At 44.4% G+C, this 14390-nt stretch overlaps 1 protein-coding gene across 1 annotated transcript; it reads left to right on the top strand.

Annotated features, from left to right (window-relative positions):
* Nucleotides 1–694: 694 nt before the first annotated feature.
* Nucleotides 695–14285, top strand: abcb9 (ATP binding cassette subfamily B member 9). Its single transcript, XM_088935880.1, has 12 exons — nt 695–924; nt 2274–3012; nt 4083–4197; nt 5384–5514; nt 6401–6606; nt 7525–7722; nt 8820–8948; nt 9710–9898; nt 10202–10375; nt 11228–11387; nt 12107–12243; nt 13037–14285. The coding sequence occupies exons 2-12, from the start codon at nt 2340–2342 to the stop codon at nt 13340–13342; spliced, it is 2418 nt and encodes an 805-aa protein (XP_088792006.1). The 5' UTR covers nt 695–924; nt 2274–2339; the 3' UTR covers nt 13343–14285.
* The last annotated feature ends 105 nt before the right edge of the window (nt 14286–14390 follow it).

Genomic DNA, 14390 nt, shown 5'->3' with positions numbered 1-14390 from the left:
ATGAACAGATAAACTGGAAATAGACAACTGAGGCAGTTAGGGGTTGCGTTCCACTGTTGCACAGCTCCGAAGTACAAAGTGCGGTATAGCAACGATGGCGCGCTACAGCCAAGTCGCGTTTTTCGGGAGCAGGAACTACAGACCATTGCTGGATTTCAGTTAACGTCGCAAGCAAAACCTCGTTTCTCAATTCTGAAGAAACTACAGACACCTTGCGCAAAAAAAAAAACCGTTAACACTCAGAACATGTAAAAGAGGTGAGAGGGGGTAGGTAGCAGATCCCCTAGATATGCAATGAGGTAAGGTTTGGACACATTTTGAAACATATCCAACAGACCAATGCAAATAGCAACATGTTACAATTGAAAATTTTCCGGACTGCATTTGGAATTTGATGATACTGTGGGTATCGTTTGTCTAGCTCTGACCTCATTATTATTTCCACGGAAATAATTAAATATTAATTGCTTTTCTGTCTTCTAAATGTATCGTATTACCTCATTAGTACAGTATATTAGCAATAGATTCGTTACAAAAACGACGTTTTTTTACATTTCTCTTATATGAGCTTCTTCCTAGACTCATTCAACGCAGGATTATAGTGTCGTTCAGGGGACATCGGCAGTAGTGCCTAGCTTCACAGGGGGTTCCATTACAGTTGATGTAATCAAGGCTCGATTTCTGTAAGAGCCGCACTCAGTGAGCTACCGTCTTCTCGCACAATCTCCAAAGGCAATTTTCCTAAGGCGGCGTGCGGAGAAGGCGGGGCTCGCTCGTCTTTCCTGGGTAGCAGATGCACCGGCCTTCCTCCGTGGTGAGCCGCGTGATGTCCCAGCGCAGTCGGTAACCTGGACCGAATGTGCGCCCGCTTGTCAGGTCGGATCTGCCAGAAAGAGCCGTCGGCTCAGTTCCGTGGGAGCGAGGGTGAGTTTAACCTCCGCAACTACAGAACTGTCAGTGGGTTTGACATTTTTCGTGCTCAGATGTACAGCATTCAGCACTGCAACATTTTCGCCTTGGATTCTTCCTTCTGATTCTATAAAGCAGCTACATTAATAAATTATAAGTGCGCAGATATTTTTTTTCCTTCGATTTAATGTCACGTTTATTATAATGACTGAGAATAAAAAAACGCGCTTCGTATTTATATTCAATAATCGGTAACGTTGATACCTGTGGAGACGATCACATTTTCAAACATGTGTCTTAAACGAATTATTTCTCAACCTTCCGTGATGCCTTTAATAAAAGGTCATATGTTTTACATCCAGGTAAGAGGGAGACGGTATTCCACTGAGATTTACGAGCGTCAGTTAATTTTTCATTTTTTAGTCATGTACAATTCCAATTAGTAAAACCTAACTAATAAATTTAAGAATCAAAAGAAAACCGTGTTTCAAATAAAAATGTATTTTTATTTTATTGGTGTTGTTCATATGTGTGGTGTGATCACTGCACCAATGAGCGATTGTTGTGAATTGTTACTGGCGCGGAACATTAAAAGATGTAAAGCTGAGGAGGCTATAATAATAATAATCAATAATACTCAGCACCTGCTCCTTCTCTTATTGATACAGAAGTACAACTTCCAGTATAATGCTTAAATATGCTCGTGACTGTTATGTTTTTCAAGAGTATTGTAGTCTTTTGTCATAGGAAAGAATCAGGTGTGGTATTTGAATATGCTTGCTTAGATTATGCTTGTTTAGGAAGGAATCTTTGCAGCTTCCTAATGTTATTAGAGACTGTTGGCAGACATCTGTTGTATCTGGCATAAGTGGTGCACACTGCACATGCTCACTGCTTTCTCTGAGTGTTCTTTGTGGTTTGGTAAAAACGTAGAACTTTGAAATTTGCAGAAAAGCTTTAGCAACAGAGGAAAGAATTAGTAGGTTCATTATTTTTCTGCTTTGATGAAGGAGCCACATTGACTCTTGTGGTTGTGATCTGCACTGGTGAATTTCTGCAATATGTCGGTGCAATGGGGGAAAAAGAAATATTCTTCCTCACAGAAAGACCCAAACCCTATCATGAGCACTTGGCTTTAGGGAGAAGACTAATAAAGCTTTTCTCAAATTGAATGGTTCTGCGATGTTATTAATCCCACAAAAATGTAATCAAATTCAGAATTCTTCTGGCATCCTTTTAACAAATGAAACGTGTGTTCGGAATGGTAGTCGATGAAAGCAGGAAAGGCAGGCAGTGGGTACTGAAGTCCCAGTTGGGGGTGGTGGTACACATCCATGGCCCAAAATAATCTTCTCTTTTTCCAGCCCAGCTGTTGAGTGTATTGGAGACCCCAGTGGCCCAAACCAGACCTCTGCTGGGTAGCGGTAACGATGAGGGCTGTGGTCGCCGTGGCCTGCAACCTGTTGTTCATCCTGGTCGACATCATGGTCACCACTCTCTTGTACATTCATGGGACCAGGGTAAGCCTATTCGTGGAGGACTTGGGGAACTTCGACCTGTTCTGTTCTACGGTCGACTTGTGGGTGACCCTCCTAGTTCGGGTCACCTTGCTGCTGGGGGCTGCTATCGGCGTGTCGAGGAACGTTACGGAGGGCCCCCGGAGGGTGGCGGACTCCCAGAACCTGGCCGTCATCTTGTGCCTGGTGGTCATGGTGTACGCCGTCACCAAGCTCCTGCTCTTTTCGGAGCACGAGGCCTCGCTGACGCACAGCCCCTGGTTTCTGAGCCTGTTCTCATGGACCTGCGCCTCCTCGCTGGGGACAGTGGTTCTGTGGAAGCTGCTCGCCAGAGTCAAGCCGCCCAAGCCGTCTCTGAAGATCAACGCGGGCAGCGAGGACTCAGGAGACAGGGCGCCGGTGCTGGGCCCAGAGGACTGCAGCGGCGACGAGTGTGAGGAGGAGGAGGAGGAGGGTGAAAAGTGCAGTGACAAGAGGAAGGGAGAGTCTCGCTCCACGGCGACAGTGAGCCAGCTCCTGGCCTACTGCAGGAAGGATGCTGGTCTGCTGGGGGTCGCCTTCCTATTCCTCCTCGTCTCTGCTTTATGTGAGTTCTCCCTTTCGAAATCGAAAGTGTTCTGCATTTAGTCTCGTAACATTCACCCGTTTTGCCCAGAAAACTTCAGTTGTGCGCCCAGATGCTCTCATGAAAGGAAGATACCAGCGGTGGGCAGCAAAAAGCTAACGATTGCAGTAGTTGACATTTAACAAGACAAGTCAACACATTCCCGTCACAAGTTTAGATATCAGCATGGTCTATTTGTCTTAAAAAAATTGGCCATTAGAATTTCAGACTTAATTTTTTCTGATTTTGCAACAAGCAGTGTAATAGTTAGGTTTTTTGTGATGGCCGCAGATATGCAGATGTGCTTAGTCGTTATGAGCTGCTAAGGTTGCAAAACTGTTAGGGCTTTTTTTCCCACAGAGTATGACATCATGCTGTTGCTTCGCATTGCCACGCTCCTGACCTTCGTGGTTTGGTTTTAGCAACTGTTAAAGTGCAGCACCTTACTGTCATTGCCAATTCCTTTTCGAAAGCACAAGTTTCCACTGACCTCGAAATGACCTGCAGGTTTAGTAACGGTAGATCTTATCACCCTAGATGGCACGGGGAGTGTAGGACTAAAAAGAAGCCTGTTTGAACTGATGACTGTATTAAGATCACTTTATTGACCACATACAATTTCTTGCATTAGGAATTTGTCTTTTTCGCATACCCCAGCTTGATCTCCATGAGACACACAGACAGGGAGAGAAGCTGGGGGTCAGAGCGCAGGGTCAGCCATTTATACGGCGCCCCTGGAGCAGCTGGGGTTAAGGGCCTTGCTCAGGGGCCCAACAGAGTAGGATTCCTCTGCCTGCTGCGGGATACAAACCGGCAACCTTCCAGCCACAGGCGCAGATCCTCAGCCACAGTGCCTCTGCTCCGCCACCAAAGGCTCTGCAGTCTGTGGATTTGAATCCAGACCTCCACCAAAAGCAGTTTATTCTGGGGATTTGAACCCGGATCCTCAGTGATCGCAGACCAGAGCGGTACACGACGAGCCACAGCGCCGCATCACGCATATTAATGTTGTAAGCCTGTTAAACTTGCCTTGTACTTGTTTCCTTTTCCAGGTGAAGCCTTCATCCCTTATTACACTGGGCAGGCGATTGATGGGATTGTTATTCATAAGAGCATGGCAAACTTCACCAAACCCATAATCTATTTGACAGTCCTTGCACTTGTAAGGTAAATCGTTAAGACTGACCGATTACCATGACTTTTTTTCTTTATCAAAGCTCTCATGTATACTCTATTCAGGCTTGTATCGGTTTTCCCTCGAATGACAAACGCTCACAGTAAGCCAAGCATTCCCTGCTCTCCCATCTCCAGCGTGCAGAACCTCTTGTGTAGCAGTGGCTTCTGCTGCTCTCCGCTGGACAAGCAGCAGGAGGAGAGGGTACAAACAAGAGAAGAATGAACTTGTGTGGTTTTTAACAACTAACGGTCCAATTTTTGAATCCTGCCGCTTCTTGAAAGATGCCAGGCTATCAGCTGTGACAACATGGGTAGTTTACAGTCTCACAACATTTTGCCTAGAGAAAGTTTACTTGTTCATTTGTTACTCTGGTTGGTGTTTCACTGTCAATTCTGATTTCTTTTCTGTTTTCTTTTGCTTGGGAGTGTTTACCTGATTACTCTTCTCGGGGCTGAATCCATAGCAGCAATATCTGGTTTTAATTCCTCACACTTATATAGCACTTTTCTGGACACTCCACTCAAAGAGCTTTACAGGTAATGGGGATCCCCTCCACCACCACCAGTGTGCAGCCCCACCTGGATGACTCAACAGCAGCCATAGTGCATCAGTACTCTCACCACACACCAGCTCTCAGTGGGGAGGAGAACAGAGTGATGAAGCCAGTTCAGAGATGGGGATTATTAGGAGGCCAGAACTGGTAAAGGCCAGGGGGAAATTTGGCCAGGACACCGGGGAAACACCCCTACTCTTTTCGACAAACGCCCTGGGATTTTTAATGACCACAGAGTCAGGACCTCGGTTTTGCATCCGAAGGATGGCGTCTTTTTACCTTATAGGGTCACTGTACTGGGGATTAGGATCCACACAGACCGCACGGTGAGCGCCCCCTACTGGCCCCTTTAATACCTCTTCCAGCAGCAACCTTAGCTTTTCCCAGGAGGTCTCTCCATCCAGGTACTGACCAGGCTCAGTTTGCTTAGTTTCAGTGGGCTGCCAGTTGTGAGTTGCAGGGTGATATGGCTAATCGTGATGGCTTTTTGTAACAGAGCCTTGAACTATTCATGTCCAGGCAGCATTTAAACTTGGCGTTAAAATGCAAATTCTGCAGCAAAGGAAGCACCTGCGTTGAGGTTAATGTGACAAGTGTCCCTTTATGTTTGGCTTTGTTTCCAGCTCCATTGCAATGGGGGTTCGAGGTGGCGTTTTTTCCTTGACTTTTGCCAGACTGAATGTGAGATTACGTAACCTGCTCTTCAGGTCGCTGGTCCACCAGGAGATTGGATTCTTTGATGAAAATCACACAGGTAACAATAGACTACTTGCCTTTTCTCTTCATATTTAAATTGCTGCAGAGTTGGAAGACAAAAATCATTAGATTGTGTTGCTTTTTTCTACACGCTCAATAAACTTGATGCAAAATCAGACAGAATGAAACTGTATGGTACCTGCCAGATTTTGCACAGACTGTCAGATGTTGTGCATTTATGTCCTCTTTTTTGTAGGTCAGATGGCCCACATTAGATATATTCCAGTACATTGTGCTTCCAGACTTTATATAGTGAATATAGTGATGTTTCTTTTTGTCCTTTATGGACATGATTGTAGGACAAGCACATTGATTTTAATAGGACTGAAGTGCTTAAAACTCTAATACACCATTTTTGAATGGGACCACTATTTACCCAATATTTGTACTGGAGTAAATGTACAGGAGTAAATTATTATTCTTACTGTCATCAACAACACAGGGCCTTTAATATAAAAGCACCGTTTTTGCTTTTATGTAAAAATAAATGCCAGAGTGCGGGGATGGGTTCTGGTTTAATGGAACGTCGCGAGCGCCGTGCCACAGTGAGGAGACAGCGCAGAGTGGTACCCCTGGGGTTCTGAGTTCAGTCCTCTGGTGTAGAGCGTGCTGCTGGCACTTTTGAGCAAGGTGCTCTCCCCTTTCTGCTCCATTCAACCAGCTGTGTAAGCGGAACTAGCATTTCAGGGGCTTGACCTCAGAAGGGCAAGAATCCCGTCCGTGAGGAAGTCTTGCTCTTCCGTTTCGCTCCACACTCGCTGCAGGGAAGTCAGGGTACTGTGCGGTCCAGTGAGCCAGCTGAGCCATGGATTGTGGTCACTCAGGACAGTGAGGTCTTGCTGTGTCGCCTCAGTATGCCCGAGCTTGACTCTGCTCGGTTCCAGGCGACATCACCTCTCGACTGACCTCGGACACGACGCAGGTGAGCGACCTCATCTCGGAGAACGTCAACCTGTTCCTGCGCAGCCTGGTCAAGGGCGTGGGTTACTGCATCTTCATGTTCGGCATGTCCTGGAAGCTCTCCCTGGTCACCCTAATGGGGTTCCCCTTCATTGCCATTGTTTCCAAGTTCTATGGGGAATACTACAAGGCAAGTGCTCTCCTGCCCTGTCCACACTGTCTCTTTGCTCTCTCGTGCTGCGCGCTTGCACAGGGGCTTCTTCGCTAGAACCACACAAGCGTGTTCCTTTAGGCTGCGTGATTGCATTGCTCGTGTCCAGTTGGTTGTGGGCTGGAGTCCCTGCTGCAGACACTGCTCTTGCACCTTGAGCGAGGTACTGTACCCCAGTTGCTCCAGTCCTCCCAGCTGTATAAGTGGGAACAACATTGCTGGGGGTGGGGGTAATACCTGCAGTGGACTGGTGTCCCTCCTGGGGGGGGGGGGGGTCACAAGCTGGCTTGTTCATTTACCTCTACAGAAACCAGATGAGCTCTGGCCTGATAATGAGGTGGCTTACTGTAGATATGGAAGTCACCTACATATCGCAGTTACATGGCACGGTAGCTGCATGATGCAAGGGATTTAAACAGCAGGTGTGCCCTTCAGCAAAGCGTTTTTACCCAGGTTACTCTAATTAGAAGCCGGGAAATAAATTTGATTTTGGTTCTAGCCAAATTCATACATTTCAAATGAAATGATTAAAAACACAAATGCCTCACATTTCAAACAAAACCTGGAAACCTCTGATTTTCTGAAGCACGTTAGTCTGGGTGTTATTTGAAACACCCTTGAAGGTTTCGTCTGTTATGCAATTCAGTATTAACCTATTGAAGTATTTAACTCTTGGAAGAGCTTAAACATCTATTACTTTCTATGAGGAATTAAGAACTTTAGTGTTTGAATATAAGGTCCTATACATACGAGTACCTGCCAACCAAAGAACTTTGTCTTAAGCAATTTCTACTTCTCAGAGACTTAGAAGTATTGCTCTCCCAGAGGAGGGCATATATCTCCAGGATCAGAATACTGTGGTGTTTTTAGTTTAATGATGTCACTCCTTTCCAACAGAAACTTGCCAAGGAGGTGCAGAACTCTCTCGCCCAGGCCAACAAGGTTGCGGAGGAGACGATCTCGGCCATGAAGACGGTCAGGAGCTTCGCCAACGAGGAAGCGGAGGCCGACAACTATTTTGCGAAGCTTCAGGAGATGTTCCAGTTGAACAAGAGGCAGGCTGTGGCCTACGCCTGTTACATGTGGTGCAGCTGCGTGCGTACACTGCTAGAGTATCACACCTGGGCTTTCTCACTGCGAATACCCAGAGGGGCGTTCACTCGGGGGCAGAATATGCTTTCGATTTGATTGACATTTTCAGTATAAAGTGCGAAAGACATCTTTCCAACTGGAGACAAAATAGGTGTGGGAGACAGAAAATAAGATGAATGTCTGTCATGTTAAACGTAATTTTGGCTCTGTTTTGAGGGCAGCACAGTGGTTAGCGTTGCTGCCTTGCAGTGCTGGGGCCCTGATCTTAATTCCAGACCTGGGGTGCTGTCTGCGTGGTATTTGTATGTTGTATGTTTGCGCAATGAAAGAGTCCCTCCAAGCCCTTTTCCCTGTCCTGGCTCTGGAACCTTTCAGGGCTCCCTCGCCGTGGAGAAACTCATTTGGCGACGTTACATTTCAAAAACATACTCGTATACTAGTTAAGGAACGAGTAATAGGTTTATTCCATGCTGAAAAGAGAAGAAATGAAATGAGGCCCCACAGCCGAAATGTTGTTTCCTTTCTTCTCTTTCTTTCTTCAGCCACCCACCTGAAGTACTTTAGTATAGTAGTAGGTTAATTTGCTTTCTGGGAAAATTGCCCCTAGGTGTGTGTGTGTGTGTGTGTGTGTGTGTGTGTGTGTGTGTGTGTGTGTGTGTGTGTGGCTCCAGCTCCCCAGCAAACTTGAATTGGATGAGAAGGTTAGAGGATGGATGGATGAAAATGCAGCAAGATTTTGCAGTGGAGTAAAATGCTTTAAAAAATGTGGTCCTGGAAAATTTTGTATGGTACACTGTGATCTTTCACATTGCGAAAGATTGCTTTCTACTCATCTATTGATATTTTGTTGAATAGTTATCCATTCAAGTTTTCTTAAACTTAGCAGATGCTGATGCTGAAGAAGTTTGTTTTTTATGAAATTGATTTTCATAATCGTCTTAACATAGTGCGGGGATGTTTTAAAAGATGTGAATTCAAGATTGATTTTGATGTACAAAGAGCTCTCTTTCCACCAGGACCCCACTCATTCGTGTCCGAACGGCAGTGGAAGTGAAAATGACGATATACAGTTAGGTTTTAATGAATTTCTTATTTTTCAGATCTCAGAGCTGGCCATGCAGGTCAGTATTCTTTACTATGGAGGACATTTGGTGGTGTCTGGGCAGATGACTGGAGGAACCCTGATTTCCTTTGTCATCTATGAGCTGGAGTTAGGAGAGTGTTTGGAGGTAAATAGAATTAATAGGAACCTTGGGTGCACTCTTGCATTATTGAAAAGCCTACAAAAATGTTTTAAACTATATAATCTTCTACCATTGGTGTTATGAAATGCAAGATCCTTGTTTTCCCTGTGGCAAAACTGATGGAACTATGCTCACAATATATGCATTAAAGTCATGCTCAGCTTGCTAACAGGAGAAAATGGAGGAGACTCCAATGTTGAGGGGCAGTTCAAATCAGTGGATGAAGAAACTGGTCTTGGATTAGCAGTTTTTTATCTGTATTTCATCTGCATTTACATCTGTAGAAAAACTGTGCTGCACGGCATTGATCAGGCTGATCATTTCGGATGCTATTCAAGGATAGTTTTAAAGAAATACATTTTTCACATTCAGGATATGCTAGCTCACCACACATTTAGAATTATATTGTTTTATTCCGAATCGGTGTGAGAGGTTTAAAGCAGATGAAGCTTCTGTCCTTGTAGTTTTGTGCTACTGATGGACGTGGGCATCTGTAGACGGTGGACATACATGGCTGCAGTGAATTCAGTGCACTTGTTTTGGAAAACCTGTGAACAAATTTAGCCAAAGAGGTCAAATCAAAATGTATAAATTGAAAAATAATTAATCAAAAACTGAAAAAAAAAACAGTAAATCAATAAATCAAGTCATTCTGAGAACCGTTTAAAAAAAATAAGATGAATGGAGGTCAGATTACAATCCTTCCTGGGGTTGCCGATGACACCAGTGTGTGAAATGTCTTGCAGGACATTGCGTCAGTGTACACTGGGTTAATGCAAGGAGTGGGGGCTGCGGAGAAGGTCTTCGAGTTTATAGACCGGAAGCCCAAACTGTCGCACAATGGGCAGCTGGCTCCCGACACTTGTAAAGGACTGGTGGAGTTCAAGAATGTAACGTTCTCCTACCCCACACGTCCTGACACACCGATACTAAAGGTGAGTTCAGTGTTTTGTAAGTATGTACCCAACACTTTATCTTTCCTGAAGGACTACAATGGACCTTACGTAATCATCACAGATCAGGCATCGGTAAAGCAAATAATTACCATTGTTACTAATAATCTTTTTTAAAACCCTTTCAATGTGTGTGCTCCCTTATACCGTGGTAAATTCTAACATTAGATATAATGTAGTCTTGATATGATACTTCTTATTAGTAGTAATTACCTTGGAATCCCCTTTATACAAGCAAAGTGAACTGAGATTGGAGATCTGAGCCTGGGCGTGTCTGTGTTCCAGGATGTATCCTTCACGCTGAGGCCTGGCGAGGTCACTGCACTGGTGGGGCCCTCTGGCAGTGGGAAGAGCTCCTGTGTCAGTCTGCTGGAGAACTTCTACCGGCCCCAGCAGGGCGAGGTGTTCCTGGATGGCCACCCTGTCCAGGAATACCAGCACAGCTACTTGCACGCCAGGGTCAGTCTGAGGAGGCAGGGTCTCTTCCCCAGTACTGTGTCTTGCCACAAGATGTTTGGGGTGGTGTGATCTTTATTCCCTGATTGAGGATGTCTGTAGATCCTTGAGGGTTAGACATCCTCCAAGACCAGGGTTAAAGTCCATGGATGTAGTTCTGTTAAAACTAAATGGCCTTCACTCTTTAACCTCAATGTGTATTGCATATGCTCTTGTACATATCTCTTAAATCCATCCTTAGTTCACCAGCACGTGGTGTCCTATATCCTCTGCAGAGGAAACAGAAACCAACTGAAATAGAAAAGCAGTTTTTTTTAGAAACACACTCATTTGAAATCACCCCCCACACACACACACAAAGCAAAGCTTGATTCTGGCTGCAGTGAGTGTAGTTTCCATTGTGTAATAACATTTACAAAGGCCAGAAATCCAGACCTGTCTAGGAATTAATAAATGGCCAATAATTTATCTTCAAATTTCTCATGTTTTACCCATTTGAACCACTAGATGGAAGTAGATATTAGTCAGCTTGGAGTATTTTGCAGAGAATGACATGTACAGTAAGTCAAATTGTTTAACTGTATTGGTTGTGGGGTATCTGTGAACCCCAGATCTTTTGATGTGTCAAGGGGAATTTTGTTCTAAATGTAGAAACAAAAAAAGAAAACATGGTTTAAAAAAAGAGACTTGCTCATGAAGCATATGTTACATTTCTTTCCAGGTGACTACAATGCACATCTTTGATGAGAGTCTAAGAGATGGCAGTTAATGGATTTTAACTGGTTCAGGCACACATAAGCAGCCGATTCACAGCAGACAAACAAACTGAGGCCATCTGAACGGCATGTTTTCCAGGTGTCTCTGGTGGGGCAGGAGCCTGTGCTGTTCGCCCGCTCGGTCCAGAACAATATCACCTATGGCCTGACTGACTGCTCTATGGATGCGGTTGTCCAGGCAGCTATAAAAGCCAATGCCCACGAGTTCGTGACTCAGTTGCCAAATGGCTACAATACAGGTAACTATACTGAAGCCTCCAAAATGCTGTAAGTCAGTAAATGGACATCTTCTTTCTGCAGTAACATAATAGAGTAACATCCTGAAGGAAGTATTTGGCAAAAGAGGTAAAACCAGAAACATCAAAACACAACTAATCTGAAAGGCAAAACGAAGGCCAGCATGAACAGCATCAGAACAGCTTTTGGGCAGTTTTAATTATTATCTCAAATCTGGTTTGGAAGTTTACAATTTAGTCTGTTCTGAAACAACATGCTGGAGAAAAGATTTACTGCAATTAATAAAAAATGTTCTTTTAAATTCTGCTTCGGATTATAAACTGAGACAGCTACAAAGTCCAGTACTCACAGATACGTTACCCAGTTGTCAAATGGCTGCAATGCAGGTAATCATACTGAATTGCCAGAATACTGCAGGGTATTAAGCAGACAGTGATCTCTTCCTTCGACTGTAAAGTCAGAAAATAGATCACCATGGAGTGACAACTGGAGGAAAGAAAACGGTACTCATCCTGAAACTGTGGCTGTTATCAGCATTTCTGCCCGATTCCTGCACATTAGGGTCACACTGTGGAGGATACAATATTGTCCACATATGAGATTACACGCGTTAGTTCTACATGAATGTCTTTCATGGCCGACGAAGATGAGAGCAGAGAGTGGACCCTACTCTTAACAAGTGTTAAGAGGAGCGTCCGCACGCCCTTGTGTGTTTCTGCAGGGGTCGGGGAGAAGGGTGCCCAGCTGTCCGGCGGTCAGAAGCAGAGAGTGGCCATCGCTCGCGCCCTCATCCGGAATCCCCACGTGCTCATCCTGGACGAGGCCACCAGCGCCCTGGATGCGGAGAGCGAGTACATCGTGAGTCCAGGCCGTCTCGTCGCCTGTCCTGTATCCGCACAGGGGCAGAGGAGGGAACAGTCTTCCTCTGCTGAGCTGGCAGTTCATCTGCAGCTGCTTTCAGGGCTGTGTGAAAGCAACAGAGCTCACCTTGCCTTGGAATAACACACACTCACTGGTGTACGGCATGTCAGCTGTGCCCGATCCAGAATCTCGAAACATGTTTTACTGAAAAATACAGCATTGTTTCCTATTATTTTTCAGACTGTACTGAACTCATCAGGTCTGCTTAGCAAACTCAGCCATTAGTGGGAGTCCAAATTGATCGGAATGATTAGTGAAATATTGGATATATGATCTCTTTAGGACAGAGCAGATGGGTGTTGTTTTTGAAGAGCTTCACTGCAGTAAAAACATATCACTGTTAGGGAAATCCCATTAGCTTGTTCTAAAGTGAAAAGACCTTAGATTGTTTTATCATAAGTGGTAAAGATGATATATTATAGTTATTTCCAGCTCACTAATATTTCTCTCACACTGACTGGCCTCAACATTGTCCACAGCATGCAAATCATGAGAAAAATGCAAATCATGGTTCAGACTCTCTTTGAGTAAATATTTTACAGCATCTACAGCAATGCCCTTTTTAGGCACAAATAAAGCTACCGATTCTTTGCAGTAAATGCTGTCCTGAACACCTTATTAACTCACTTTGAGATAAACGTTTCTCCAGGGCGTTTCACAGTAACAGCAGTGGCCTGTAACAGACAGCAGGGCTCACCGCTGCTGACTTCGCTTCTTTTCCCCCCTTTAGGTTCAGCAGGCTCTGAACACTATCATGCACAGACACACCGTCCTGGTGATCGCGCACCGCCTGAGCACAGTGGAGAAGGCGGGCAACATCATTGTGATCGACAAGGGCTGGGTGGTAGAGCAAGGCACCCACAAAGAGTTAATGGCAATGGGGGGCCTCTATTCCAAACTGGTCCAGAGGCAGGTGCTGGGGATAGAGACTGGAGCCGACGTTCTGAACCCCCCAAAGAACAGCATGCTGCACCTGGGAAAAACAAAACTGAGAAAAGAGGAGAGCAGCGATTCTGAGGAAGACTTCCGTTTGTGACGAGAAGAGGTTGACCATCAGAATTCTGGTGCTGTAGAACTAGGACATACTGTACTATGTTTAGTGGTGTTATTATTATTATTATTATTATTGTTGTATAAAACATGAATCCTTTCCCTAATACTTTTGCTTTGTGGTACAGTCATTGTATCTGGTCCTACCTGCCTCACATAAATAATATACAAACGTTCACAGAGGAGGCAGGTGATAAAAAAGCAACCATTTTGTCCCTGTCAGGTTGTGTGTGCTTCATTCTGAACTGAGTAGCTTTCTTACAAAAGATGAAATATGTAGTTATACTGGTGAAGTGGGGGGTGACTTCAGGACAATAACTGAACAACAAGGTTTCGCATATTTTAAATTTCTAAGTTCCACTTATCAATTTCTAAACAAGGAGCCATGTTATCTGCAAATCTGCTGCCCAGACTGTGCACCTGGAGTTTTAGACTTTAACCTGTGAATCATTCTTGACACTTCTACAGCTGTGAGATGTCATGCTTCCCTACCTGACTGTACGCTGTCCCAGATAAGTCCCCTTCTTTCGCTAGTTGTACAATGTCTTTGCAACTTTGATAGCCCTAGAATAATACGGTCCCTGGTCCAAAGATACCCCTTCACCTTTGCAAGAGACCAGTGGGTGGTAGCTGCTATGTTAACAATAAAACTGAAGCGTATAGCACACAAATAGCACTAAAATAACACACCACAGTGCAAGTTCCAGGACATGTTTAAATTCTAAACATATTTTGTACTAGTTTCAGGGAAAATAGATGCATCTCATCTTTAGTGGGTCAATCAAGCAGTTTATCTGACTTTATCTTAAAGTCTATGGCGTCTAGAAAACACTGTAAAGCTTTTCCAATATGTATTATGTGAATACACAGGGCAGACCTTAATACATTTAAAATAAATAATAATAAAAATATAGTTGACTATTCCTCTATGAACATGCAGAGTTGCTTTTTTTTTGTTCCGTTTTTCGTGTGTATATGTTAATTTAGAAATACCAGCTGTCCTTGATGAAAAAAATACTCAGTATTTTTCCTAC

The sequence above is a fragment of the Atractosteus spatula genome, chromosome 17 (genome assembly GCF_055471065.1).
Source record: "Atractosteus spatula isolate fAtrSpa1 chromosome 17, fAtrSpa1.hap1, whole genome shotgun sequence".
In the NCBI taxonomy this organism is placed as follows: domain Eukaryota; kingdom Metazoa; phylum Chordata; class Actinopteri; order Semionotiformes; family Lepisosteidae; genus Atractosteus; species Atractosteus spatula.
This window is presented reverse-complemented; position numbering and strand designations above follow the sequence as displayed.